Raw genomic sequence first — 27409 nt, 5'->3', positions numbered from 1 at the left:
TTCGAGAATGAATCAGAAAAATTTGTGATAACTCAAAGGCACGCCAGCAGTTAGCGCGACGCAACATTTCATGTTTAAACAGGTTTCAACTGAAACAGGTTTGACACAGGTCTTACGAACGATGGTGCAATTTTGGCACATGTTTTAGGAATTTCCATGACGTAATATTCAGTAGACTTGAACGGTTTTTATATGAAGTTTGATTAGGTGAACAATTGTCTGGAACACCTTCCAAGATTTACTGCGTGACCTACATGACTACTGACCATTTCGGATTACATGCATGACTGGATCGTGTGCCTTTTACGAAGATATTAACGATTTCAGGAGATTATGACGAGAGACATCAAAAAAATGAAAAAAAAATGACTACTTTTAGCAAAAAAGCAATAGCAAGTAACTGGCAGAGTACGGTATGTGTGTCCACTTAAAATTTTAACCAGTTTGTCAATAATTTTGCTTTAACTTTGCGAAAAAAGCAACCTCGTAACGTTTTTATATCAAAAGTTATTAGCAAATGAAAGTGTGGATGGAATAAGTCCACACGTCAGGCCATTACCTCACAAAAATAGCTTAGTCCGAATAGGGTTAAAGTTTTCTGCAACTTTAGAAAAATGTGAGATTTAAAAAGAGTAAAATAAACACCAAAAACACTTGAATCTCATATCATGAAATTGAATTGAACATGAAAATATGAAATGAAATTTCATAATAAAAGCATATTTGCAGTGCTTATTGTTTATGTTGTTTGTATGTTGTTCGTGTATTAAATAGTCCAAAATAAGCTCTAGTGCACCAGCTTTTGCCAAGTAGAAGTGACCCGGGTGGTCGAATAGCAGTGGCCCGCTGGTCTTCCAGGGGTTTGACCAACGGGGCACTTTTTATTATCATTTAAAAGTTAATTTTAAAGTTAAAATTTAAAAGTTCAAACTTCTGAATGTGGTTTCTCACCACGTCCATTTTGGTGTTATATCTTTAGCCTAAGTGACTCACGTCTTAGTTTGTCTTCTTGATAGTTGTTTAGCTAGCTAGTTTGAACACTCTTTGTCCACTATAGGATACTGACATAGCCCGCATGTCAAACTTTGAGAAATTTTCACCCCACAAGTAAAAAAGTTTGCCCACTCCTGAAATACCGACAGTGATGTACGCGTATACAAAAAATATTGACGCCGTCAGCGTAAACGCAAACGTTCGAAAAACCATACGCCGTATGCGTCAACGTAACTTGTAAAAAAAGTTGGCAGTGTCAGCGCATACACTAGCGTAAAATCATTTTGTTTGCTATGTGCCAAACATTCACACAGTATAAACCACTCGAAACAAACAAGTTTTATTTTGAATTTCGACGAAGAAACACAAGCATCTGAAAGTGTTCATCTGACATTTTGCTGTGTTTTGGTTTCAATATGTCTTTGCCCATTGAAAACATTCTTTCAACTGCAGCGTTGGAAGGTATTGGCGTGTTGTAGCGAAAATGAGTATTAAAGACATTAAAAAGTATACGTTGACGATATACGCTAAAAAACCGCGAAAACTTTACGGCGTAGCTTCAAGCGACAACTATCCAAAAAATGTGGCCGTAAGTGTTAGCGTTAACAAAAAGTCTACGGCGTAGAATTTGCGGTGTATACGTAGATCTCTGAATACCGGTAGGCTGTATACATTAGGTCACTAATTGTTAAACTGCTTGTTTTTCTTCTAACAGTGTCGTTTTGTGAAAATATTCGAATAAACAATTAAAAAGCTCAAAAACCTTTGTCGGGTTATATGTTTTAAAATTTGGCTATTTTTTAGTGAAAGTTTTGCTGGAGAATTATTTTGGATCTGGCAACCCTGAATGCAGAAAAGACAAAATGTTGAAGTACCGTACTATATGAGCAATTTACATTATATTTCATGTATAGGTCTACCTTGAAGGCATAGAAGGCTACTGTACTACTGTATGCTTAACTAAAATATGGATTATGTCATTCGCAAAGCAACCAAAGAAGACTGTCCAATTATTCATGCCATGATAGTAGAAATGGCAGCCTTTGAAGAAATGGAAGACCAAGTGAAAGTATCTGTTGAAACTTTAATTGAAAATGGGTTTAGTGAAAATGTGGAGCCAAGTTATTATGTTTTAGTAGCTGAAGCGGAAGAAACTAAACAAATTGTATCTTATGCTCTGTACTATTATGTATACTGTGGATATAAAGGCCGTCAAGTTTATTTAGAAGACATTTTTGTTAAAGATTCCTGGAGAAAAAAAGGAATAGCGACAGCATTGATTAAAAAAGTATGTTCAACAGTTTTGGCCGAAGGTTGTTCAGAATGCCGATTAGCTTGCTTAAATTGGAATAAGACAGCAATGAGTTTGTATCAGACTCTTGGTGTTTTTGATTTAACCCAAGCTCATGACTTGCTAATGTTTCGACTGGATGAAAATGAAATGAAAAATTCATGTTTGCAATCTTCAAAATGATATACTGTAATAGCAAGGTAATATTATACATACCGTACTACAGCAATGAATTAAAATAACAATCATACTGGTGTGCTTGTAACTTTTATTCAGTCAATGAATTGGTATATTATCATGATTGAATTAGGCTGTTTTCCACCATTTGTGGTTTTTTTTTCTTCACTGAGACTTTTCGGACATGTGTCCGAAATGACTTGAAAAAATTCGGTCATTTTTTATTTATTTCGGTCATTTTTTCTGATGAAAATATTTCCTTTAAAGTAGCTGATACAAACCAAAATTTGCACTTCCTGACTAGCTACAACATTAAGTTTCGCTGAGAAACATTGTCGTGTTCAATCTGAGAAGAGAATTGATTATATATAATTTTTTTCGGACATTTTGAACGAATTGACTATATTTTTTTCAAACATTTTGCTAAAAAATTGGTCAATGATCAAAAAAAAAAGTTTGTGAGACTGTCAAATTTACTGCAACACAAGATTTGTTTTCATGTGCTATGATTGTTGGCTGAAAAAACACTAAGTTTGTGCTGTCAAATTTACTGCAACACAAGATTGGTTTTCATGTGCTATGATTGTTGGCTGAAAAAACACTAAAATCAGCTTCAGACAAATGTGTCATTACTGCAGCATGTCCACTATTTCTGCAAAACTGGCATTTCATAGGCTAATAGTGCCACAATTCAAACAAATCATTTGATCATAGTATATACTGACAAAAATGGCTTGATTTTCTTACTTTCTTTTGCGGAACACTAAACTCATACTCACGAGTCTGAGTTTAGTGTTTCGCACCTGTTTCAATGGTGCTATTTTCATTCACCTGGATTTTTCAAGTAGCATTTGGTGGTGCAGTGAGTTACTAGCTTACTACTGATTTTATATCGTTGTTTTTTTATTAGTGATCAGTCAGTTTGTAGAACACCAACATGGACTTTTATCAATGTTATTGTGGATGACACATTTTACTAGAAAATCAAGTGCAATTATAAAATAAAAAATATACCAAAGAACTTGTTTTTTTGCGTTGACATGATGCATTCACTGCTAAAAGTTACACAGAAAAGCACTGGACCAACTACTGCAATCATGTTTGTAAAATGGTGATTAAATGAATCCAGGCACCTGTAACTCATGAATCGTTTCATGGTTATAACTTATAATGGCATGAAAACTAACATCAACTTATTTCTTAGGCAGTGGCTATTTGACCGACTGCGGTCTTTACATCTGAAACACTATTTGACCGGTCATAACGTCACTACATGGGCACTTTTTCTCTTTCAAAGCAAAAGACGAGAAGAGAAGAAAAAAAGTGCCTATATAAGTTCTAAATTCGACAATTTTATTCAACTGGATCAGTGGCGCGTACGATATTTCTCCGACTGGTGTTCCAGAGGGAATGAGTTCGATACTACCAGGAAGTGTTCTTTTTTTTAAACTAAATTGTGACCCCGAAGTGACTCAATCATTAGGCTGCTGCATTTTTGTGTTCAATTTTTAATTTGAGTAGCCTACACTACAGCCCAATTTTTCATGTCTTTTCAAATAGTAATACATTTAGAGTTTTTTTAATTTCCTGGAATTTGAGAATTTCTCTGGGTGATTTTCCGTTTGTCATGAGAGGATGTGACCGTGTTTGCTGAATGACACATTACATTTTTGCTTTCAACAAGTTAGTTTGGTGGCTGTAAAAAGTTACAATACCGGTACTTCTTTACAAAAGATGGTTTCACTTTTAGGCAGTGTTTTTTAGCAGGCAATTTAGTTTAAAGGAAAGCGCTTCTATGTAGTATTGAGCTCACATCCTTGGGAATACCAGCCAGATGGATATCGCACGCGCCACTGATTCAGTTAAAAAAAACTGTTAAAAGTCATATACAATATACTTCTTTAAAAAAATGTTTTCATCAATGTCAAGTTTACTTTTAGGCAGTGTTTTTTAGCAGTCAATTTAGTTTGAAATAAAATGCTTCTGGGTAGTATCGAACTCATACCCTTGGGGATACCAGCCCAAGAAAGATTATACGCGCCACTGATTCAGTTGAATAAACCTATTGAATTTAGAAGTAATATAGGCACTTTTTTCTACTCTTCTCGTCTTTTGCTTTGAAAGAGAAAAAGAAATTAATGCCTTATGTAGTGACGTCATGACCGGTCAAATAGTGTTTCAGATTAAAAAACCGGAGCCGGTCAAATAGCCACTGCTTATTTCTTATCAATATCAAACACTTCAAAACAAATGGCCAACGGCCAAGCCCAAGTGCATGAAACAATTTCTCAATTGAAGTCTACTAACTGCCAAGTCTAAACCTTTTGTCAATAATACTTTCAAATTCATTAAAATAAACTTTAACATTGAAACTGTGCCATGCATTATATAAGCCTGGTTCGTGCTTTCATGTAAATAATTATTGGTCTTCCTTGTACTGCAGTTCAAAGATTCTCAGGGCATCTACGTATTTTTGGTAGCGACAGCGGCACTACATTGTTAAGAAAACAAATCAATAGCTTTTTTTCTCTAAAGTCTGAACCTTAATTCATTTGTCCAGGCAAACACTCACAATAGTATTTCAATAAAATTTAATTTATGTCGTGGAACCGGTTTTCGTTCATTAGAACTCTTTAGCACAACTGGATCGAAACAAAATTACTTGAAACAAAAATTAGCCTACAAAATTAATAGATGTCACTGTCAGCATAACTGTATCAAAACGAACGAAAATTTACATACGGTATTAATTAGATAAAAAGTTCATGTCTTCCATGTTCTTTTCTTTTCCTTTTCTTCATTTTTTAGCAAAAACGCAACTTTCGAATACTATAATTTGACCTAGCTTGATTAAGTAAAGGCAAACAGTTGAAAATTCAAATAAAATTTACTAATCAGGAGGATAACAGAAATGCTTTGTCGGTGAAAGCTAGAACAAACGCTTCTATTACATCATCATGCAAAACTAGCATACGCAAAAGGTTAAGCATTCAATGCGGCAGAAATAGGTGACAAGGGAATGGAAAAACTAGAAAAAAACTACATTGTTGTTACAGTTATGGCTACAGCAGCAACATTACTTTTTTCCCAACGGAGCAGATAGGCGCAAAATTTACTTCAGTCGAAGTTCTGCTACTTTCCCATTAAGCGCTTTATTATCAAGTGACTTCAGCCTTGAGGGATGCTCCAGGACAGGATAATATAGCCAAAATCGTTCAGAGCTTTTTTCAACATAAATTCCATGTCTTCATGGTTAAACCAATTGGGTTATCATCATCATCCCAATTTGGTTGTGTCCACACTAGCAGGGGTGGCCGATTCTTTCCATCATTTTTATTTTCCATTTCATCTTCTTCGTTCTATGCCACTGTAAACCAGGGAATATATGTGATACAGTACTAAACAATTGCCTGAGATGCCAGTTCAATAGCTTGCCACAATGTACCACAACTGGGATAAAATACAGATCGCAAAAGCTTATTACATCAACCTCCTCATGAAAGAAATTTGGTGCTACTTACTGTAAGTAAACGAAATAGTTCAAGAGTATCAGCATCAAAATGGCATTAACACAATACATAAATGCACACCAGGACTGTAAAAGTGTTGATATGGTTGATCCATTATTATGATGTAAGAAATCATCATCATAATCCATCGTCGGTTTGTTCCCCACTAGTGGGGGTGGCCGATTGTTTCCGCGCAGCAATTGTTTTAATCCCTTTTCTCCATTTCACCCTGTCCCTTGCATCTTCCTCCTTCAGTCCGACTTTTTTAAATTCATCCTTCCCTTGTTGTTTTCACGTTCTTCTTGGACGATGTAAGAAACTTTTATTAAATGAAACAATCTTTGAGCAGCCCTTTGTGGGTTTCCCTGGCATGATTAAAATCAACACCAAAATTTAGTCACATGATTATCAAGCTCTGCACTATGCACAAGGCCGATGAGAGGGCATTTTGGACCCAGTAGCAATGAGATCCTCAGGCCCCAAATCAAAACACATCCAAAAAGCTCCAAAGAATATGTAGTGGTTTCTTCAAGTTCCCAGGGTCTGCTACTATTCGGCGAGTCCGATTTGGCTAATCCGATTCGGCGAGTTCCCTATTCGGCGAGTTTTTGAAATTTTATTTTTGAAAGGGAATTATCGGGTACCGTAGCCTAATTATAATTGCCGTTTTTACATCGTTAAACGTTGAAATCGTGCAGAAAGGAATAAAAATAAACTGTTTGAACTATTAAATTAAAATTCGTTATGTCAGTTCAGTTGAGTTGTTTTTATTTCTGACCATGATATCAAAAACAATACACGTCAACATAGCAAAGGTGTAGAAAAAGGTAGAAGCGACAAAACGCGAACGTTAAAACGTGCTTGTGACCGAAGTAAGTTATTGAGTTGAAAGAAATTTGGCACGGTCGCAACACCTTCAGAAAAATTTAAGAAATGAAGGGAAAATAAAAAAAATAAAATGTTACAAAAAAAAAATGTTTAATGTCTATAAGTTAGTACTTTTGAATAGTTAAAATGATTAGTTTGGATCAACAAATGTGTGGCCTACAGCTTGGATTGAAAGGAAATTATCAGGTACCGTAGCCTAGTTATCCCGACCAGTAGAAATTGCCGTTTTTACATCGTTTTAACGTCGCTAAACGTTGAAATCGTGTAGAAAAGAGAACTTTGCTGACTAGGATACGTTGAAACTGGGAAACATTCACAGAAGCCCTTCGATATGTTCCAAAAACCCATTTAGCCTAACAGTTCATTTGTACATTGATTCCACCTCTGAATACATTATCTTAAAAATGCATAATCTTAAAAATGCAACGTATCGAAGGGCTTCTGTGAATGTTTCTCAGTTTTAACGCAGGCCTTAAAACTAGTGTTTTTTTCCGGCAGCCATCGTGGCCTACCGAGAGCTCCTTCTCGGCGGCCAAATCTGCCTGCTTGGAGGCCAAAATACAATAACAATAGCACAAGTAAATAGCATTAAACTTGCAATGCAACAATGTTAAAATGATCACTTAGCGTTGTTGGAGTCTGGGCGACGTCCTACAATAGAATCGTTGTACCACGCATTAAATGCTTTATCGGGATTGTAATCCGGTATTGCGGGACCATCTAACGACCCTGAATTGTTTTAACTGCTCGCAGCTCAGTAAATAGTTTCAACTGCATACCGCCTTTCATAAAACCTGACCATTTATTCTGTTATGATGTCACCATTGAGGGTGTAAAGTCACTAACCCACAGCGTTCTAACTATGAAGACACGTATTTTACACACGGATGTCAACTAACCTAGTTCTCCGTTTTAACAACGATTCAATGTTTGACAACATTGAATCGATATAAAAACGACAATATTGCCAGCTGATGTAAATTAGCACTTCGGATTAACACTTTGTTAAAATAAACATCGGGAATTGCAACAAGACTTACAGCGCTGGTGATCGCAGCTGGATATATTCAATACAACAGTAGTGACTATGATGCGCTGACCTAATTCTGCGTCACTCTTTGATACTACATGTTTTCAACATTTAATCCACGATCATTCTATTGCGAAATTAAATAATTGGCTAGAAGAAACCGGCGGCCAAACTTGGCCGATTGAGGAGGTGGCACAGGCCAGTGCCGGTCTTAGGGTATTTCGGGCCCTGTGCAGAATATACTTTGTGGGCCCCAATGACAATGATCCAATTCAGTAGCATAGCTAGGTATTTTGAAAGGGGAAAGGGTGGTGGTTTGACGGTCGGCGGGAGAAGCCTGGCGGTGTGTTTGCCGAAGGCGACCACTAGCGGCAGAGGGTCTGGGGGGTTCCCCCAGAAAAATTATTTGGAATTTGGGGCATTCTGAAAGCATGTTCAACAAAAATTTGGGTATGAATATTACTGTAAAATGGTGCTGTCCGGTGGCATAGCAAAAGGATAAGATCATGTTTTCTTTGGCATTTATTGGAAATAAAGCTATGTCTCTATGTTGAGTCTGGATGCAGCCTATTTCGTCCCCTGAACAATTCGCACCCCGATTTCGTACCCTAACCCTGGTACGAAATAGGTTGAATCCTTAAACATTTCTAACCCTGACGTGATTGCATAGCACGAACAATTGTTGAGAGAATATAATTTCCAGCACATTCTAGAGCGCATCTAGAAAATGTTAATAGGCTTGTTAATAGGCTAGATAATAGGCTAATTAATAGGCTTGTTAATAGGCTAGAAAATGTTAATAGACTGTATCCCTTAGCTTTCATTTAAGCCGAAAAGCTTTGGATTTTTAGGTTGCTTCAACGTTTGATGACATTGAATCAGCATAATAACGGTGAATTCTTCGCTAAGAATGGATCGGAGTACCTACTTCTACATTAATCAGCGCAATTTAGTTCAAGTGTTGCATCGCAATGTCTAGCTTTGATCTCCCAGTAATATTGATAAGGCAAGGTTGGTTGCAAAATTAAATTATACGAGTAGGCTAAGTTTTGGTATTACAGTAAGAAAGAAAAGGCCCAGGAAAAATTTTATAAGTGAGAATGAATACGATGAACCTACAGTACTTGCTCTCCATCACTTTCGCTCACATGACATGCAAAAATAAACCTAAGGATAAAAGCCTAGTGAAACTTTACATAGCAGAAAACAGTAACGTAAGTGCAGAAGTTTTCTGACTCCTGCCCAGAGCTTTGTGACGCAAGAAGCCACACGACCTCGTTCGGTAGAAGTTAATCAGTTATGTTGTGTATTGGGCAGCTACAGGACGCTTTGACTCTTCAATGGTCTGGTCTGATGAAGGCCTTTCAGAGTGAAGAATTATCAACATAAAGTGATTAAGCATGACGATCGAAGTTAAATCTCGTGTGTCCGCCGTGAGACTTAATTTGTCCGCCAAAATAGCTGCTCAGACTGGACAGTGGACACGTTTGTCCGCTGTCAACAAAATCGAATTTCGACCTATTTCGTCCCCTGAAAAGATCGAGAGAAATTTGAAATGTTTGCGGCAACTCCGATCAGCGATTTCGGCTAAAAGTTGTTATTTTTCTTGATCTTGTTAAGGTACGAAATAGGTTGTTTTTCTATGTTTTCTTGTTGCTAGTTCCTTCCTTGAATTCACTTGCTGAATTTTTCCATTGCAAATGACAAAAATTACTGCATTTTCTGAGTAAATTGCGGGCCCTGTGCAATCGCACGGTTTGCACACCCCAAAGACCGGCACTGCACAGGCGGTCATTCAAGCACTACTTAGCGGCCATGGCCGCCGGCTGCTTTAAGGCTTGCAACGTATCCTAGTCATCAACGTTCTCTTTTCTACACGATTTCAACGTTTAGCGACGTTAAAACGATAGGCTACACATTTGGTTAGCCTTTTCATTCTGTTACTACAATGTAAAAATGAACTGTTAGGCTAACTGGGTTCTTGGAACAAACTTTTGCTGGTAGGGATAACTAGGCTACGGTATCTGATAATTTCCTTTCAATCCAAGCTGTAGGCCACACATTTATTGATCCAAACTAATCATTTTAACTATTCAAAAGTACTAACTTATAGATATAAACATGATTTTTTTTGTAACATTTTATTTTTATTTTTCCTTCACATCTTAAATTTTTCTGAAGGTGTTGCGACCGTGCCAAATTTCTTTCAACTCATTAGCTTACTTCGGTCACAAGCACGTTTTAACGTTCGGGTTTTGTCGCTTCTACCTTAAAAACAACTGAACGGACATGACGAATTCAAGCACGTTTTAGCGTTCGCGTTTTGTCGCTTCTACCTTTGCTATGTTGACGTGTATTGTTTTTGATATGATGGTCAGAAATAAAAACAACTGAACTGACATGACGAATTTTAATTTAATAGTTCAAACATTTTATTTCTATTCCTTTCTGCACGATTTCAACGTTCAGCGACGTTAAAACGATGTGAAAACAGTTAGGCTACGGTACCCGATAATTCCCTTTCAAAAATAAAATTTTAAAAACTCGCCGAATAGGGCACTCGCCGAAAAAGGCTCTCGCCGAATAGGAAACTCGCCGAAACGGGCCATTCCGAAGTTACCAGGCCCCTTGGAAAGGTTTGGGGCCTCTAATTTTTGACCTCCCCTAGCAACGCTATTCACTATGCATGTACGAAACGAGTATGATATCGTTTGTGCAATCAATGGATGACACTAAAACCCTGAGAAGTGAGAACGTGCCAAATAAGCAGGTAATTGACATCGGATTGGAGTTTTTACTTTTTTTTAAGTGTCAGTTTATTTGAAATTGCAAGCTTTTATGCATATATTCGACATTCGACAAGTGCTTAGTTTTCTCATCAAAAATAGTTTTGTTTAGTTGACACATTACAGATTTTTCAACAATTGATCAGCAAAGTTGTTTCTGTTATCATATGGCGTTGCTTCATTGATACTTTCAGTTTTTTCAGCATTTTCTTCTTCTTTGCGATATTGTTTTTCAACTTGGAATAATCTTTGAAATAAATCATATTCACTCTCATCACAATTGGCTACACGTTTGCAAAACTCAGATGTTGAAGTGCAAAACATGTCTGTTAAGCAAGGATTTTCAATTCGGCTACTACCATGTCTATTTGGCAAGATGTACTGACCTCTCCGGCTCAAAAATACATGCCTTTGTTCTATGTAATTTAACGAATAATTAAAAAGACCACAACTAAACATTTCACTGTAATCTCTTTTTCCCATGGTGAAATGTAAGTAGTGATATTTGTCAGTAGTTTGGTCGGTTTTGTCTACCAAAACAGCAGGTGCCATGGTACACAGCTTCTGGAGTTCAGGTCTAGTAATTTCAGTGGTTCTAAGCAAGGTGTTCAATGAAGAGCATATCTTTTCTAATGGAACTAGTAGTACCCAAGGATGCTTTCCAAGCAGCATCTTTATGTAATGATGGTCAAAAGAATAATTTCTGAATGTTTGAATATGTTGCTCTATATCTTTTATTTCCAGTTGAAAAATCCTTGAAAAACCTTTGGCAAAATTAGCAACTACATAAGGATGAAGACCAAGATTGTGAAGTAAATGCAATTTTATGTCGATGTAGTTTTTAACATGACGGCATTCTTCATCAGTTATGCACATTGTAGAATCATGACTAGATTTTGAAGAATCTTTCACATTTACAGAAGATATATTGGTCCTAAGCATTGGATAAAAACAATTTGCTTCCAAACACGGTTTCCTCAAGTGTTTACAGAATTTAATATAAACCGGTGAAAAACTTCTTAGAACAAGCATATTCAGCACCATCAAATTTAACCACTAATAACTACCAACTGCACAATCACAAAACGGGTTATTCAGCAAATGTAGAAATTTTTTAATACCGTGAACGTGATCAATCACATACATAATATTGGTATCAACTGAATCAGAGAAAAATAAATTATAGGAAAGTCAGAAAACAAAAAAAGTAAAAGTTTTGATGCAATCACCTTTCGTGTAATTAATTGTAGTCTTGAGTTCATTCTGCACACTAGTAACACTTTAATACAATGACAACTTTTAACCGTTTCTATGAACTTATCTATATATACAGTTTTGCAGCTACTAACTACCAAGCATTAATTCTCACAAAAAACAGACTCCAATTAGAAATGTAGATATGCAATGTAAACAAAGACTAGAAATGTTTGCTATATATATGTAATTATAAAGTTTTGGTAGAGAGTTTGCTTTGTTGAACCATAAAGAAATAAAACAAAGTAACTTTAGCGGGTTTAACATGATGTATTACATACTATATAATATATATGTAATTCAATGACAAACACATTGCACAACAACACTGTCAAGTTCAACAAAATATGCAAAAATAATTTGTATAAACAGGGCTATTTAGTCAAAAAGTCAATCTTTGAAACATTAAAAAGTCTGGTATTTTTATCTCCCTTTAGCTCTGTTCAGGGTTCTGGGAATAAATTGAAAGCTTTTTTGCATTATCATAATTGGTCCTGAAGAAACCGTGACGTTAGAATTTTTTTATTCCACTCCATAATCTCGCTTATAAACAGTCACCCAATAAAACATTTTTTATCGTTTGCTCAGCTGTTTAAACTTTTCTTCTAAATGTTTTGAATACAAATCTAGTTTGTAAGCAGATTGTTCAAGAACTAGCACATCATTTTCAATTTTCTCAATTTGATCCAAGTATGGTTGAAGGTCAGAAAACTTTTGATTTAGTAAATGAAGATTATCACCAACATTTTGAGCCATCTGGTGCATTGCTTGATACTTTTCAATTGCAGCCAGATTCATTTTCTCTAACAAAGAATAGTCTTCAATTGACGAGTCAATTTCTCCATGCAAATAGGAAGACATTTTGGAAAATGCATTTGTGCATAATTCTTGCAATTTGTCTTTGTCTTGTTGATCTGTTGAATTATTTAGGTTTGCTCTTGGCATGTTAGAACTTGGTGCTGTTGTAATACTTTTATTTTCTGCAGAGGTTTGAGATTCTTGAGCAACTGAGTTTTTGGCTGAGTGTGTACCATCTTCAGGTGACACAGTGGCATCTGCTTTAAGTTGTTCTGCAGACATCTTTATCAACTCAAAAGTTAAATTTCACCCTGATTACAAAACTTTCTTGCAGTAAAGTATCAATATTTCTTTCATGCAATACTGCAATGTATAACTTACAAATACAATAGCTTTAATATCTATGAACGACTGAACGTTAAATACTGTTGTAGCAATGTAGGATACAGTACCGGTAGTTTTTTAAAAATTCGAAGTCTAGTAATATGTTAACCTCAACAGAGAATTGTTGCGATCAATACAATTAAACATCATCCAAGTTACTGCGTATACCGCAGTTACTGCATAATACTGCAGTTACTGAGTATACTGCGTATACCCTCGAATACAGCAATGATTACGCGCCTGGCTCAAGATAACGTGGTGCATGTTCAACTTGCGTTTTCACCTTGCCTTGTCAATACTGACTGTCATTACAATTTTTTGTCCGCCAATACATTTAACTTTCTCACAAACAGTGCCGTGGTTCTAATGCTGCAGTATAAACTAGAACTGCAGTAATCTATTGACTGTTGCAAAGACATTGTCATCAATCAATCATTTTATTTGTCGTCATTAACGCGTCCAGGACGAAAAAGATACTAACAACAAAAATCGATATAAACCTACCAGCACGTTAACAAACGGAAAAAGGTGGCAAAACCTTGAAAAGTTTAAAACGTGCTTAAATGAAAAATTATAAAGTAGGCTATATATATATATCAGTAGTTAGCACGGCCACAAATAGCAAAAAATTCATCCAAAAATAGATATAAAAAAATAGAGTTGTACAGAAGCAAAGCAACCCACAATTTATAAAAAGGAAGTGGCTATTAGGTGTTGCCAGAGTTAGGATTAAAGTTAGGAAGGGTTAAGGTTAGAGTTAGGAAAAAGATTAGGGTTTTGATCTTCCTAGAACTAAAAAAATTTCCAAAATACAAGTTTTTGTTTTCAACAGCTTTAAACTTTTCTCAAAAATTAGGGCAGAATTTCTTATCTGGCAACAGTATTGGGGCTATTATTACACTATATAGGCCTACAGGGTTGGAAGTAACGACTAGTTGTCACTATTCGATAGCGTTATTCGTTGCTTTCTGAATATCGAATGCTCATCCCCATTCCTTTTAAAAATAAACATCGAATGCGCGTTATTCACTGCTTTTTTATGCAAGCAACGAAATCAGTATTCGTTTTTCACTAATCGATATTTAGGAGAACTGCTGAATCACTTTTTGTTGTTCACTTACTTCGTCGTCAAAACGAATTTACGAGATTTAGTTTTTGGATTACTATCCGACCTAGTCCCCTCCGGTTTTCGAACTTTAAAGGGTTGAGGAAAATTTTGCAGCAACACAGTTCAGAAAAACCATGCCAGAGTCATTAACAGTGTTGCCAACCTTGCGGTGTTCCCACAAGTTTGGGCTCGTTTTTGTTTTCAAGTTTGCGTATTTTTTTGAGTTTGCGGGTTGCTTGTTTTTTGGGCAGTCAAACTTTTTTTAACTTGTTTTTGACAATGAAATTGCGAGGTTTTTATTGTAGTCAACATTGTATCCTTTCTTTTCAAGATAATTATTGCTTGGAATGGCGTAAACAAATGTCATTCTTGAAATAAACGTGATGTATTGACTGCAAAGGTTATATTGAAAATTGAACTGCTAAACTGTATGCTTTATGCTAATTGGTATTGATTGCAAATTATTGGGCTTGTTTTTGTGTTGATATGCCTGTTTTAGGCTTGTATTTTAGATTCAATTACAGTTTGTTTTAAGAAAACAACTTGGCATCACTGGTCGTTAAATACGCAAATGCAATATTTTTAGTAATTGCTAGTCAAGTCAATTTATTTTGTTTTAACTGTAGCGGCCAGTTTCCTTTGCTCCCTTTTTTGTTTTGTTGGTGCTCTCTACTGCCTTCCGCAAGGCACGCCTGACGCCTTGTAGATTTCAATAAATTTAGTTTTTGGGTTTTTGTCCGCCATAGAAAGAGTACTGTAAGTAAATGTGTGTTTTAATCTTTTAATATTGTTTTTATGTTTCAGCACTGGAACATTGTTAAATTTAAATCAGTTTTTGATCACCTGCTGAAAGACACAATTAATTTGTCATAAACGCCATTGTTGGCTATTGTTCTCTGATTCCTGTTTGGTGTTACCTGGTGATTTGGTATTTGCTTAGGTTTGAACCTTTTGTTTTTCATCTTTGTTTGTGTACTTTCTTTCCTTTATGCCTCTCGGCCATGTACGACCTGGGTGACCAAGTTTTTGCCTTTGTTGCACATATTTGCTAGCTCCCATTCATAAACTGCATTTTTATACAAGTTTGCTAGTGCTCATTTCAAATAGTCTCTGTAGACAGGGTTTCTACATCATTTAAATTTAACAGTAGGACATATCCTTTGTTGGTTTAAAGTTCAAACCTAAGCAAATACCAAATCACCAGGTAACACCAAACAGGAATCAGAGAACAATAGCTGTGATATTATCCTCTATCACTAGGCTCGACCGCAAAGGCAATCCGACTGTTGTCGAATATAGATGGAAATGGTTTATTAAATTGGAGCGAAATAACAATGATACTTGACGTTTTTGCCAACAGTCTCTCAAACCACAATCCCGAGTGATCAGAACAGGAGTGTGATCAAAGAAGTCGTTTTCTGAAATAACATAAAAGCACAAATCACGCATTTGCCTAAAACTACAGTACAAGGCAATAATGATTAATGTGAGTTTTTTACATTGCTACATCCATCGTGAATATGCGTCGACCTTTAGCGCTTTACGGACAGATATTGTGAATTAAATCAGCAATAAATTCCACATAATTAAAATGTCCATACCAATTTTTGCCAAGTAAGCCGGTGAATTGCGACAACAGCAACAGTCTGAAATTCTTTACACAGGATTCCAATGCGGTTACAATTCAGCTATAACAAATGAAATTAACGCGTTACGATACGTCGAAAATACGTAGATCATGCACAATAAAGCTGTGTCATTAAGTAAGCCCTTTTACAAGTGAACACAGCGCGTACAAAACTGATAGTGATAGATATGTTCAGCTTAGATACGTCAGACTATTAACACATACAGTAGCAAAGGCTAAATTTACAAATTAGCAATCAATTTGTACGGTACTCACATGAAGCAATCTCTTTAAAGCTGCTTGCCCGAATTCTACAAATCTCGACTTACTAAATAAGTCCGAACTGGCTGACAAAACAACCCAAGTTCACAGATGAACAGAACTTTTGCCCAACGTTGGCTACAAACTGTCTGATAATATTTCAGGCACAAGTGGGCTTATTTAAGATAAATTTTTACATGTTTTGAAGTTCCCAAATTATAATAAAGAAGCAACAAATCGAACACAATATTTTCCATGAATCACGGAATGTTGTTTCCGTACGCGATAAACTAAGATCCCAAGGGACGATGATTTCAATAAATCGTTACGTCACAATAAACTTGGAGCCACCGTGTTTTGCAAGGGCATATGAAATCACCAAAATGTTTTCCAAAATAAAGTGTTTTTTCTATATTGTTTTAAGCTAAGCAACTTTCCAGTACATCAATTACGGTTGATCAATCGCCAGGAGAAAGCTACTATGCCGTCAAAGAAGGGCATTCGTCAATATATTGCCACTCGTAAACACGTAAACTTCAAAACTTATGCAGTGAGGAGAAAATATCTTACACTCCCTCCAAAAATAGGAAAATATGCAAGCCTATTTTTAACGTGAAACAAGATATTTTCGCAATTACTAAAGGGCAAAAACTACGGCTGCAATACTGAAGCGAGTCATAAAACACAAATACACAACATTATGTATCTACTCATTGTTGTCTCCACACCGCATGCAGGAACGACAATGCGTAGATACCGCGAAAAATACAATCCACAATTGACTTCCGGCACATCGGGTTCCCGCAGCAACGGATCAGCAGAGCGTTCATAAATCAGCAAAGCGTCTATTATTTGCCCTCAAATCCAGGCAATTGCTTCGTAGAAGCGCATGAAATCGCAGTTCTTGCACTGCTTCGATCTATACAGAATTTGCGTTGATTGCAGTATCATTTGAGGCCTCGGCTGGCTTGCAGATAAGACACAGCTTTGCAATCGGCCTTCTCAGGATGCCGGTACCGACTCGAACATCTACTTGTCGCACTACTCCGTGCTTATCTGGATATGTATGAATGATTCTTCCCATAGTCCAACGTCGTCGTGGAAAATTATCGTCAACAATTAAGACGACGTCATTCGTCTCGAAGTTGCATTTTCGGTCCGGCCATTTTTTGTCTCAAAGCGATTGTCGGTAGATACTCCTTTTTCCACCTTCGCCAGAACTCATCGGCTAGGAAATGAACTCTTCGCCATTGTCGTCGCGCATAGCAGTCTTTTTCGTTTGCCTTCACGGAAAGCATTGGAGGATCACTCTCCAAATTGTGTCGTAATAAATGATTTGGTGTCAGTGGTTGTTGATCCGTCGAATTGTAGTTCACTGGAACCAGCGGTCGTGAGTTCAGGATGTTTTCCACTTCAATCATGAAGGTGTTCAGCGTGTCGTCCGTCAGTGTGCCGAACTTGGAGAGCATAAAGTCGAGAATCCGTCGAACCGAGCGGATCATTCGTTCCCAAACGCCTCCGAAGTGAGACGCCCCTGGTGGATTGAAATTCCACCTCATTGCTTTTCGTCGAAAGTATTGTTCAATGCTGGGGTCCTGTAAAGATCTCAAACAATCCTTTAATACGCGATGTGCACCGACAAAATTGGTGCCATTATCACTAAACACTTCCTTAGGATTTCCCCGTCTGGCAGCGAACAGTCGAAAAGCATTAAGAAATGCGTCAGTAGACATGTCATAGACAATCTTTAAGTGGACAACCCTCATAGTTAAGCAAGTGAAAATGCATCCATACCTTTTTACCATGCTCCTTCCCTGCTTAACCATGAAGGGTCCGAAGTAGTCGATTCCGACAGAACTGAAAAGAAGCTTCTCAGAGCGTAGACAAACATCAGCGGCGGAATCCTTGAAGAAGTTAAACCGCTCATGCAAAGACGTCCAAGTGTGTGCTATTCCTGCATGACCAACATGGAGATTCTGCTTCAAAATAAACGAAATTTTAGATTGACTTGAATACGAAAGAATGATTGGATGTTTGATATTGCAAGGACTCGCTGTATTCTCCAAGCGTCCTTCTACCCTCAAGGTGTCTGTAAAGTTATCATTAACAGAGTGCGGATACGAAATCGCGCTGTAATTTTGATTGAAAGCGTCGAAAAAGTAATGCAGTCGGTCTATGCTCACCCTACCTAACTGCAATGACTTTAAACAATGTTGCAAAGTGGCACTCTGCAATTCAAAGAGTTGAGGGAACCGCTCCCTCCATTCGTCTACATCGGGCTGGTACAATGGCCCTTGCATCAATACATTGTCTAATGAAATTCCTCTGTGTTGGGCCACACAATCGGAAACAATTTGTAATGTCTCTGGTTTACTTTGGTCGAACACTGGGTCATGAGGGAGGTACCGTGCCGCATCTGCGCGGTCATCATCACGGCCCTTCCTGTCCTCCACTGAAGTAGGAAAATCTACGTCCCTAAAGATTGTCTGGGGGTTCTGTATCTGATATTGACTTATTCGATTAACCATTGCCTTTTTTGAGTTTGCCCGCTCGATTCCGGGTCCAATCACGCTCCACCCTAAGGGAGTCTTTAATGCACAGGGATCTCTTCTCCCTCCATACCTCGAATCCAGATGCCTATGAGCATATGGAACGTCAGTGCCTATTAGTAACGAAACCTCTTCAGTATCCAGGTGAGGGAACTGGATACCCTTCAGGTGAGGCCATGCTTCTATATCTGAATCTGTTAAAGGACGATTGTTTCTGAACGCCAAATCGTCCAGCGACACCGCTTGTCTTATATCCAGCTCATCAGTGTCATCTAGCGGCCGAATTTTAAAATCTAATTTTCGGCAATCAACCGATCTCGGCATTTGGCCCACAGTTGTCAATTGGATTCTGTCTGGCTGACCTCTTAAACCCAATTTCTTGACCAGTGACGTGGTGCAAAACGTGGTGTCACTTCCGGTGTCTAAAAATGCGTTAACGGTCAAGCATTTATTTTCGTTATAAACCTTGACCGGGATAACGCAGAAAAAGAAATTCTTTCGTTCCTCAGACAGCGTTTCGCACTTAGCAATGGTGGCTGGCCTGCCATTGTTGCTATTTCCTATGGTTTGATCATTGTTACTGGGACCTCGTGAAAAGCCAAGCTGCTGCCTCGGGCCAGTAGGTCTCATTTCCTCGTGCAGCAGAGTGTTGTGGCGACGTCCACAACCCTTTACTGTGCAAGCCGGCGGTCTATCACAAGACCTAACAACGTGCTTGTCGCTGAAGCAGTTGTAACACCTTCCTTTGTATCTGATAAAGTCCCTGCGATCAGAAATTGACTTTTTCAGAAATTCATTGCATCTACCTATTGGATGCGGTCCGTTGCAAAGGTAGCATGCCATCCTCGGCCGTGAAGCAACCGTCGCTTCAACGGCAGAACAAGAGCTCTTCTGGGTATATCGGGGGCTGGCTGGGGCCTTTTGATCTCGTTTCACCGACCTGCACAGTAAACCTCCAAAAGCGTTTAATACTCTCGATTCTTCTTCCACAAACCCTACAAAGTCGTTAAATGTAGCTTGTCTCCCTGACTGCAGCATAATGTTAGCAGTGCGGCGCCTCCAGCCCTTCTGCGTTTCCATCGGCAACTTGGCAGCCAGCATCACCATGGTATCCACTGTGTTAAGGTCGCCCAAGTTTTCGAGCTTCCCTAGCACCAGTGAACACTGACGTAAGAGTTGGGAATAATCGCGCATGCCCAACGCGTCTTCGCTCTTTATATCAGGCCTTCCCATGAGCCTTGTAACGAAAGACCTAGCGACAATATGGGGCACGCCATAATTGTCGTGCAGAAGTTTCCTCGCTTCTGCGTATCCTCCACTGGAGTCGATAATCGAACAATGCTCGATTAAGTGCTTGGCTTTCCCTCGGCACTGCTGCAATAGTAGAGTCATTCGCATTCCATCGGTGTGAGCTCGACTCTCCAAGTGGGCCTCGAAATGGCGAATAAAGGTCCAATACTCAATTGGCTCGCCTGAAAATGTCATGTGCTCTGGCTTAGGCATGCACATGCCCTCGCCAACAGCTTTCACGATGCAAGGCAAAATTTCAGAGTCCGAGGGCTGAAAGCTAACAGTTTTATTTACTTCAGTCATAGCACGGTCAGGCTGGAATTCCGGCACCTTTCCTATACCGAGATCCACCTGACCCTCATGCCTACTGGCATCCGCTCTACCAGATAGCGCAAGACCAGGCTGGCAGTCCGGCACTTTCGGTGTGCTAGAATCCACTTGGTCCTCGCATAGGCTTGCTAGAGACGTGGACCGTCTGCATTCTTCAGACTGGTCCAAAACTTCTAACTGCGCTTTTGCTGTCTCGACAGCCAATTTGGCCTCGAACCTTTCCCTCTCAGCCCGTAGTCTTTGATCTTCTTCGATGTTTTTCAACTTAAGTTCGGCAAGTTTCTTGGCTAGTGCCGCCTCCGTTCTCTGCCTTTCACTGACAGACGCTAGCCGCTCTCGCTCTTCCTGTAGCACGTCTGTCAGTGAAAGGCAAGTTTCTTGGCTAGTGCCGCCTCCGTTCTCTGCCTTTCACTGACAGACGTGCTACAGGAAGAGCGAGAGCGGCTAGACCTCTTCGATCGGCGACTATACACCACACTCGCCGCTGGCGTTTCTCGCAAAGCTGAACGTTCGACATGCGGCTCGGGTTCGGCGCTCAGTTCTGCTCGAGCAACGCTAATGTCTAATTTCCTTTGAATCCAAGCCTGCTTCATCGCCTCTAGTTCGCAAAACTCATCATTTGCGTATTTAAAAGTTTTTAAGTGAGCCTCCATCATTGGTAACAGCCGGTCATAAACTCGCTGAAACGACTCTTCAGCGTTTTTAAATTCTACAAGACTCTTAGCTTTTGCAGCTTTCTGGCACAAAACGAACCAAGAGGCTAACCTTTTGTCTTCTCGCGTTGCTTTGTCAGGAGAGAATTCCTCGACATGATGAGTTTCCGGCGAAACCGACGCTGAAACCGATGGAAGGTTCTGGGTTTCCTCAGAAGATGGATTTTCCTGCTCATTTGGAGTTTCTGTTGTTTGAGACATCGTTATTTACAGTAGTGCTGAAAGTTTCAATGTAGAAGATGAGAAGTAATCAACAGCAAATATTGGCACAAGTCTACGAAGGATAATAAAGTAACAAAGGAATGGGAAGCCTAAAAATCACCTATCCAGGGACAGTTTCTTGATATGTAATTTGTAAAACAGTGGTCAGATTGTCAGCAAAGACACTAGAAATAATTTGCGAAATAGGCAAAAGAAACCAGAAAACTAGTGTGCCGACTTTAGGGGACGAGAAACTAAATATTGTCTACCACAGGCAATAAGAAACAAGAAAAACTATTGCCGACCCACGGCAGAAAATTGAAAACTAATGTGATATTATCCTCTATCACTAGGCTCGACCGCAAAGGCAATCCGACTGTTGTCGAATATAGATGGAAATGGTTTATTAAATTGGAGCGAAATAACAATGATACTTGACGTTTTTGCCAACAGTCTCTCAAACCACAATCCCGAGTGATCAGAACAGGAGTGTGATCAAAGAAGTCGTTTTCTGAAATAACATAAAAGCACAAATCACGCATTTGCCTAAAACTACAGTACAAGGCAATAATGATTAATGTGAGTTTTTTACATTGCTACATCCATCGTGAATATGCGTCGACCTTTAGCGCTTTACGGACAGATATTGTGAATTAAATCAGCAATAAATTCCACATAATTAAAATGTCCATACCAATTTTTGCCAAGTAAGCCGGTGAATTGCGACAACAGCAACAGTCTGAAATTCTTTACACAGGATTCCAATGCGGTTACAATTCAGCTATAACAAATGAAATTAACGCGTTACGATACGTCGAAAATACGTAGATCATGCACAATAAAGCTGTGTCATTAAGTAAGCCCTTTTACAAGTGAACACAGCGCGTACAAAACTGATAGTGATAGATATGTTCAGCTTAGATACGTCAGACTATTAACACATACAGTAGCAAAGGCTAAATTTACAAATTAGCAATCAATTTGTACGGTACTCACATGAAGCAATCTCTTTAAAGCTGCTTGCCCGAATTCTACAAATCTCGACTTACTAAATAAGTCCGAACTGGCTGACAAAACAACCCAAGTTCACAGATGAACAGAACTTTTGCCCAACGTTGGCTACAAACTGTCTGATAATATTTCAGGCACAAGTGGGCTTATTTAAGATAAATTTTTACATGTTTTGAAGTTCCCAAATTATAATAAAGAAGCAACAAATCGAACACAATATTTTCCATGAATCACGGAATGTTGTTTCCGTACGCGATAAACTAAGATCCCAAGGGACGATGATTTCAATAAATCGTTACGTCACAATAAACTTGGAGCCACCGTGTTTTGCAAGGGCATATGAAATCACCAAAATGTTTTCCAAAATAAAGTGTTTTTTCTATATTGTTTTAAGCTAAGCAACTTTCCAGTACATCAATTACGGTTGATCAATCGCCAGGAGAAAGCTACTATGCCGTCAAAGAAGGGCATTCGTCAATATATTGCCACTCGTAAACACGTAAACTTCAAAACTTATGCAGTGAGGAGAAAATATCTTACAATAGCCAACAATGGCGTTTATGACAAATTAATTGTGTCTTTCAGCAGGTGATCAAAAACTGATTTAAATTTAACAATGTTCCAGTGCTGAAACATAAAAACAATATTAAAAGATTAAAACACACATTTACTTACAGTACTCTTTCCATGGCGGACAAAAACCCAAAAACTAAATTTATTGAAATCTACAAGGCGTCAGGCGTGCCTTGCGGAAGGCGGTAGAGAGCACCAACAAAACAAAAAAGGGAGCAAAGGAAACTGGCCGCTACATTAACAGCGCCATATATTAACAAATAATCAGAGTAAAATGTATGATAATTGTCAAAACAATGCATTGTACAACTGTTGGTTAGATTATGGCGCAATCAGGATGGTAGCGAAAGACCATAAGCAGTCATCTAGTCAGCCACCACCCCATCACAGTAAATCTAACTACACATTCATACACACTAGTGTGCAGAGGCAGGCACACTACTTCATTGAATAAAAAGGGTTCGCCACTGAGATTGAAAAACAACTACTGTTGGTTTGAATCTGCATTCTCAGACTGAGTAAGCCGAGGATGAAGATTCAAACCAACGACCAAGAATTTATTTGGATTTTGTTTCAGACACAAGTAGAATTGGTCCATAGGATACAAACACACAAAGAAAACGAAATACAACACCACACAGAAATCGAGTAGGCCTAGCAGCTATCGGTACTACACAAATATTAAGCACAAGTTTCAGGCTGGAGAGCACGATCACGATGCTGGAAGAAAGCAGATTGATGATAACACTCGGAATTCATCAAATGCTGAATCCACGTATTCGATGTGTTAAAGCAGCGATCAGTAAATTTATATATACTTTTACGAAGGAGAGCATGAAACGTCGTAATTTTGTTAGTTACCATCACAGAGCTTATACTTATACGTCTCGGAAGATGAAATGTAATTCTATAGCTGTTATTATACGCTACACGTAGACGATTGATACTGTACGAAAAATATTTACACCACAGCTGAGATCCATACATTGGCATACAGTAGGATCGAAATAATACGTTTTTGACAGTGGTAGAACACCTGGAGAATCTTGCTCTCAGCATATTGCCAGAGCAGTAAAGTGACCGGAGCTGTCTTTTCATGTCTTCATCATCAGACAGCATGTTGTTAATCACAATGCCCAAGTACTTTACTGTCGTTTCAAAACGAATACATTCATCACCCAGATAAACAAACGGTTGGAAATCAAGTTTTAAGAACTTAGTTTTGAACATAACTCCAACAGTTTTATTACAATTAAATATAATGTCATGCAACATAGCATACTGCTGGCACACATCAATAATTCTTTGCAGGCCCTTAATACTGGGTGCAAAACAACATACATCATCTGCATAAATAATGTGATTAAGGCAGGAATTCCTAACATAGCATCCTACGGCAAGGTTATTCAGCTCACACGACAAATCATTCATGTACAAAGCAAAAAAATATGGACTTAATACACCACCCTGTCTCACCCCATTAGACACATGGAATGGCTGGGAGAATTGACCTCCCCACTTTACTGTCATACATTGATTGGCGTACCAGAATAACAATAAACGTACAAACAATATGGGAACAGACCGTTCAATCAGCTTTGAAAACAGCAAAGAGTGATTCACTCTGTCAAACGCTTTGGACGAGTCTAAAAATACAGAATACACAGGGGTTCCATGCTTAACATAATGAGAAATGGTCTGCTTTAGCAGGTAAACACACATATCTGTGCTATGCTTAGCCTTAAAACCAAATTGGTTGTCAGAACTACTCAACAGTGGCTCGATACAATGAAGAATAAAATACTCAAAAATCTTTGATATGATTGTAGCAATTGCAATTGGTCTATAGTTGGCAGTGCTAGTAATGTCTCCTTTGTTACTTTTTACCATAGGCAAAATCACAGTATACATGAAATTGTTAGGCACAAATCCATGAAAAATACACATATTGAAGAAGAGACTGAGATACAGGAAAATTACAGGATGAGAATAGAGAATATGTTCAGCAGAAATCTTATCATGGCCAGTAGATTTATTTAAACATAGCTTCTTGCACAGCATTTTAACCACATCCACATTACACAAGTACTGATTACAGTCAACATATTTACAGGCATTTGTTATGTTACTTTCAACTAAATTTTTGGCATGGTATTGAGGCTGCACAGAGTTGAGGTGCTTGCTGTAATGATTTCCCCACATACTGGCAATATCAGCACTGCCTGTTGCCCCACCAACTGTTAACGAAAGAGGTGGGTGAATTTTGTGTTTTCTAATGCGTGTCCAGAATTGATTAGATGGGCAGCCAGCAATAAAGTCCTTTGCCAAGGCATCTGCTTGATGTTGTTCTTTTTTATTCTTGCACCTGCGAAGTGCATACTTGAAAGCACGACGGGTTGTACACATTTGTGAGTAGACTGTTCCACTTCTAGGTTTCTCACAATTCAGCCAGGAATTGACCAACCACCAATAATTAGTGATTGTGTGCTATAATAGGCTACAGCACTTGCAAAAGTTTTCCTTGAAGTTTTCCATTGCTTTTTTAAGTATCGATAGCGAAGAGTCGTTGCTTTTTGGGCACTATTGAATAATGAAATAGTCATTGCTTTTTGACTAACGACTTCCAACCCTGACTATATATATAGTGTAAATATAGCCACAGCCTTAAAAAAAAGGCTTTCAAAATTCACAAGCTCAAATTTCAGGGAAAACAACCAATTTGGCAACGCTCCCAAATTAAGTGTTGCCAGGTACCAAATAATTTCCGCACAGTGCTTGCAAACTTCTCAAATGCAAATTGATTGATTGATTGAATCTTGTCCTCGGACTGGTAAAGCTTCTTGCAGAGCTTAATCCTTGCAGTTTCGCATAATTGTAGAGGCTTTAAAAGCAACACTTGGATGCTTGGTTTTGAAACCTTATCCTCGGATATTTACTCTGCTTGTTTCTTAATTGTTGTTGAATTGTTAATTAATAGGCTGCTATTAGATGCTAATAAGTTACAACGATTTAATATGTTACCAACGCAATACGCCTTTAATTAGCCGAACTACGTATATTGTACTTGTTCTAAGAACATTTTGACTCTCTGTTTGTTGTGTAGATTTGTTTGTCAAGAGCACGGTTGAAAAACGCCAAGAAACTCCATCCCTCTACGATACCGAAGTCACCCGCATGCCATCAAAACTATTTTCATATCTTCTTCACTACATTTTTCATCATTCATGATCATCACTTTAATATCATGCTCAAACAATAATTAACTTAGTGTATATTCCTGAACTCATCAGTAATCAATTCCTATTTTAAAACTGCACCACTGTCGTTGCTGCGAACACTTCACTTCATTTTATTTAAAAACGAAACACTGTACATAGTTTTTCGTAACTTATAATAAGCTCACCATGCGTTTATTCTTAAATGCTCGTGTTTTTGGTTTTCTTTATTTGTATTGGTTGCAAGATTCAGTCGTCCCCGCATGGCTTCATCAACTGTCAGACCGCCAGTTGCTTTAGGTGGAGGCAGTTGCTTTATGTGGAGGCAGCTGATTCTTTCAACTAATTCATCTATTTTAAACTGTTAGGTTTGATAGCCGTGCTTAAATTTACTTTCATCGACGTATCCTTTAAATTTACATCGCATGCACGTTTTAAACTTCTTTGGTTTTGCCGCCGTTTCCCTTTGTTGGTTTTATTCCCATAAACTAGGCCTATTGGTAACTTTATCATTGCTGTTGTTTTCCGACAAAGAAAAATAAATTAAATTGAACTAATATGTGGCGCTGTTGAAACAAAAAATTTGACTTGACTAACTAAGCCTTTGATAAGTTATTACTAGGGCCATTTTTGTTTTCACCTAAAAATTTTTACCGAAATTTTTTATTTGTAGAGGCCGCAGTTTTTTCTTAAATTGATACCAGTTACCCAAACATAGCCAAACATATTTGTCGAATAGACCTTTTGCATAACAAACCAACGGAGCGTGACGTTGGAGTCGTGAACGACTAGCTGCTGTTTGCAATGCTGTGTGATAGGGTTAGTGGCGTGGTTTGCAGGCGAATAAATTGTTTAACGTTTGCTTAAGCTGTTGTTTTTTGGTCTTTACAGGCGTGTATCATTGTTTCAGTATAATTTTCCAGAAAATAAAACTCTTTTTACGTTGTAAACTTAGGCTACAGAAGTGTTAACCTTCGACCAGTTCTTTACTGTATTGGAAGCGATCTTGCCAGGCAAAGATAGGAAGAATTTCCTGTATTATATACAGCTTCAAAAGCTAAGCATGCAAATCAAAATGTTGATGCAGAACTTGATGACGATGCTACTTTCGAAATACCTCAAAATGATACAGGAGCACTGCATCTAGGCTACATAGACTAGCGATGGAAGATTGATTTTTTCGTGGTGTTGATGAAGCTTCGCCTGGGTTTGTTTTATACAGACTTAAGCACAAGGTTTGGTATTAGTTCTGCATTCGTACGGTACTGTACACCGTACTTTTCATTCATGAATGCATCTCATGTATGTAAGGTTGATTAGTTTGAACATATTCCGTCATCGTGATGTTATCATAGCAGCTATGAAGCCAGACTTCAAAAAGGAATAGGCTACCCAAGCACCATGATCGTCATCGACTGCAC

General features: G+C 38.2%; 3 protein-coding genes across 3 annotated transcripts; 1 reads left to right on the top strand and 2 right to left on the bottom strand.

Moving 5' to 3' along the window:
- Nucleotides 1-1719: 1719 nt before the first annotated feature.
- On the top strand, nt 1720-25955 carry LOC145768774 (thialysine N-epsilon-acetyltransferase-like). Its single transcript, XM_082580364.1, has 2 exons — nt 1720-2484; nt 25877-25955. Exon 1 carries the CDS (start codon nt 1961-1963, stop codon nt 2465-2467), a length of 507 nt encoding a protein of 168 aa, XP_082436490.1. The 5' UTR covers nt 1720-1960; the 3' UTR covers nt 2468-2484; nt 25877-25955.
- Nucleotides 11472-15416, bottom strand: LOC145768469 (biogenesis of lysosome-related organelles complex 1 subunit 2-like). The gene has a single exon (XM_082579965.1). It carries the CDS (start codon nt 13006-13008, stop codon nt 12502-12504), a length of 507 nt encoding a protein of 168 aa, XP_082436091.1. The 5' UTR covers nt 13009-15416; the 3' UTR covers nt 11472-12501.
- LOC145769124 (uncharacterized) lies at nt 15505-21189 on the bottom strand. The gene is made up of 3 exons (XM_082580717.1): nt 20758-21189; nt 15820-20620; nt 15505-15636 (listed from the first exon to the last, which is right to left on the bottom strand). The coding sequence occupies exons 1-2, from the start codon at nt 21187-21189 to the stop codon at nt 17237-17239; spliced, it is 3816 nt and encodes a 1271-aa protein (XP_082436843.1). The 3' UTR covers nt 15505-15636; nt 15820-17236.
- Nucleotides 25956-27409: the final 1454 nt, after the last annotated feature.

This window comes from Aplidium turbinatum, chromosome 4, assembly GCF_918807975.1.
Source record: "Aplidium turbinatum chromosome 4, kaAplTurb1.1, whole genome shotgun sequence".
NCBI lineage: Eukaryota > Metazoa > Chordata > Ascidiacea > Aplousobranchia > Polyclinidae > Aplidium > Aplidium turbinatum.
This window is presented reverse-complemented; position numbering and strand designations above follow the sequence as displayed.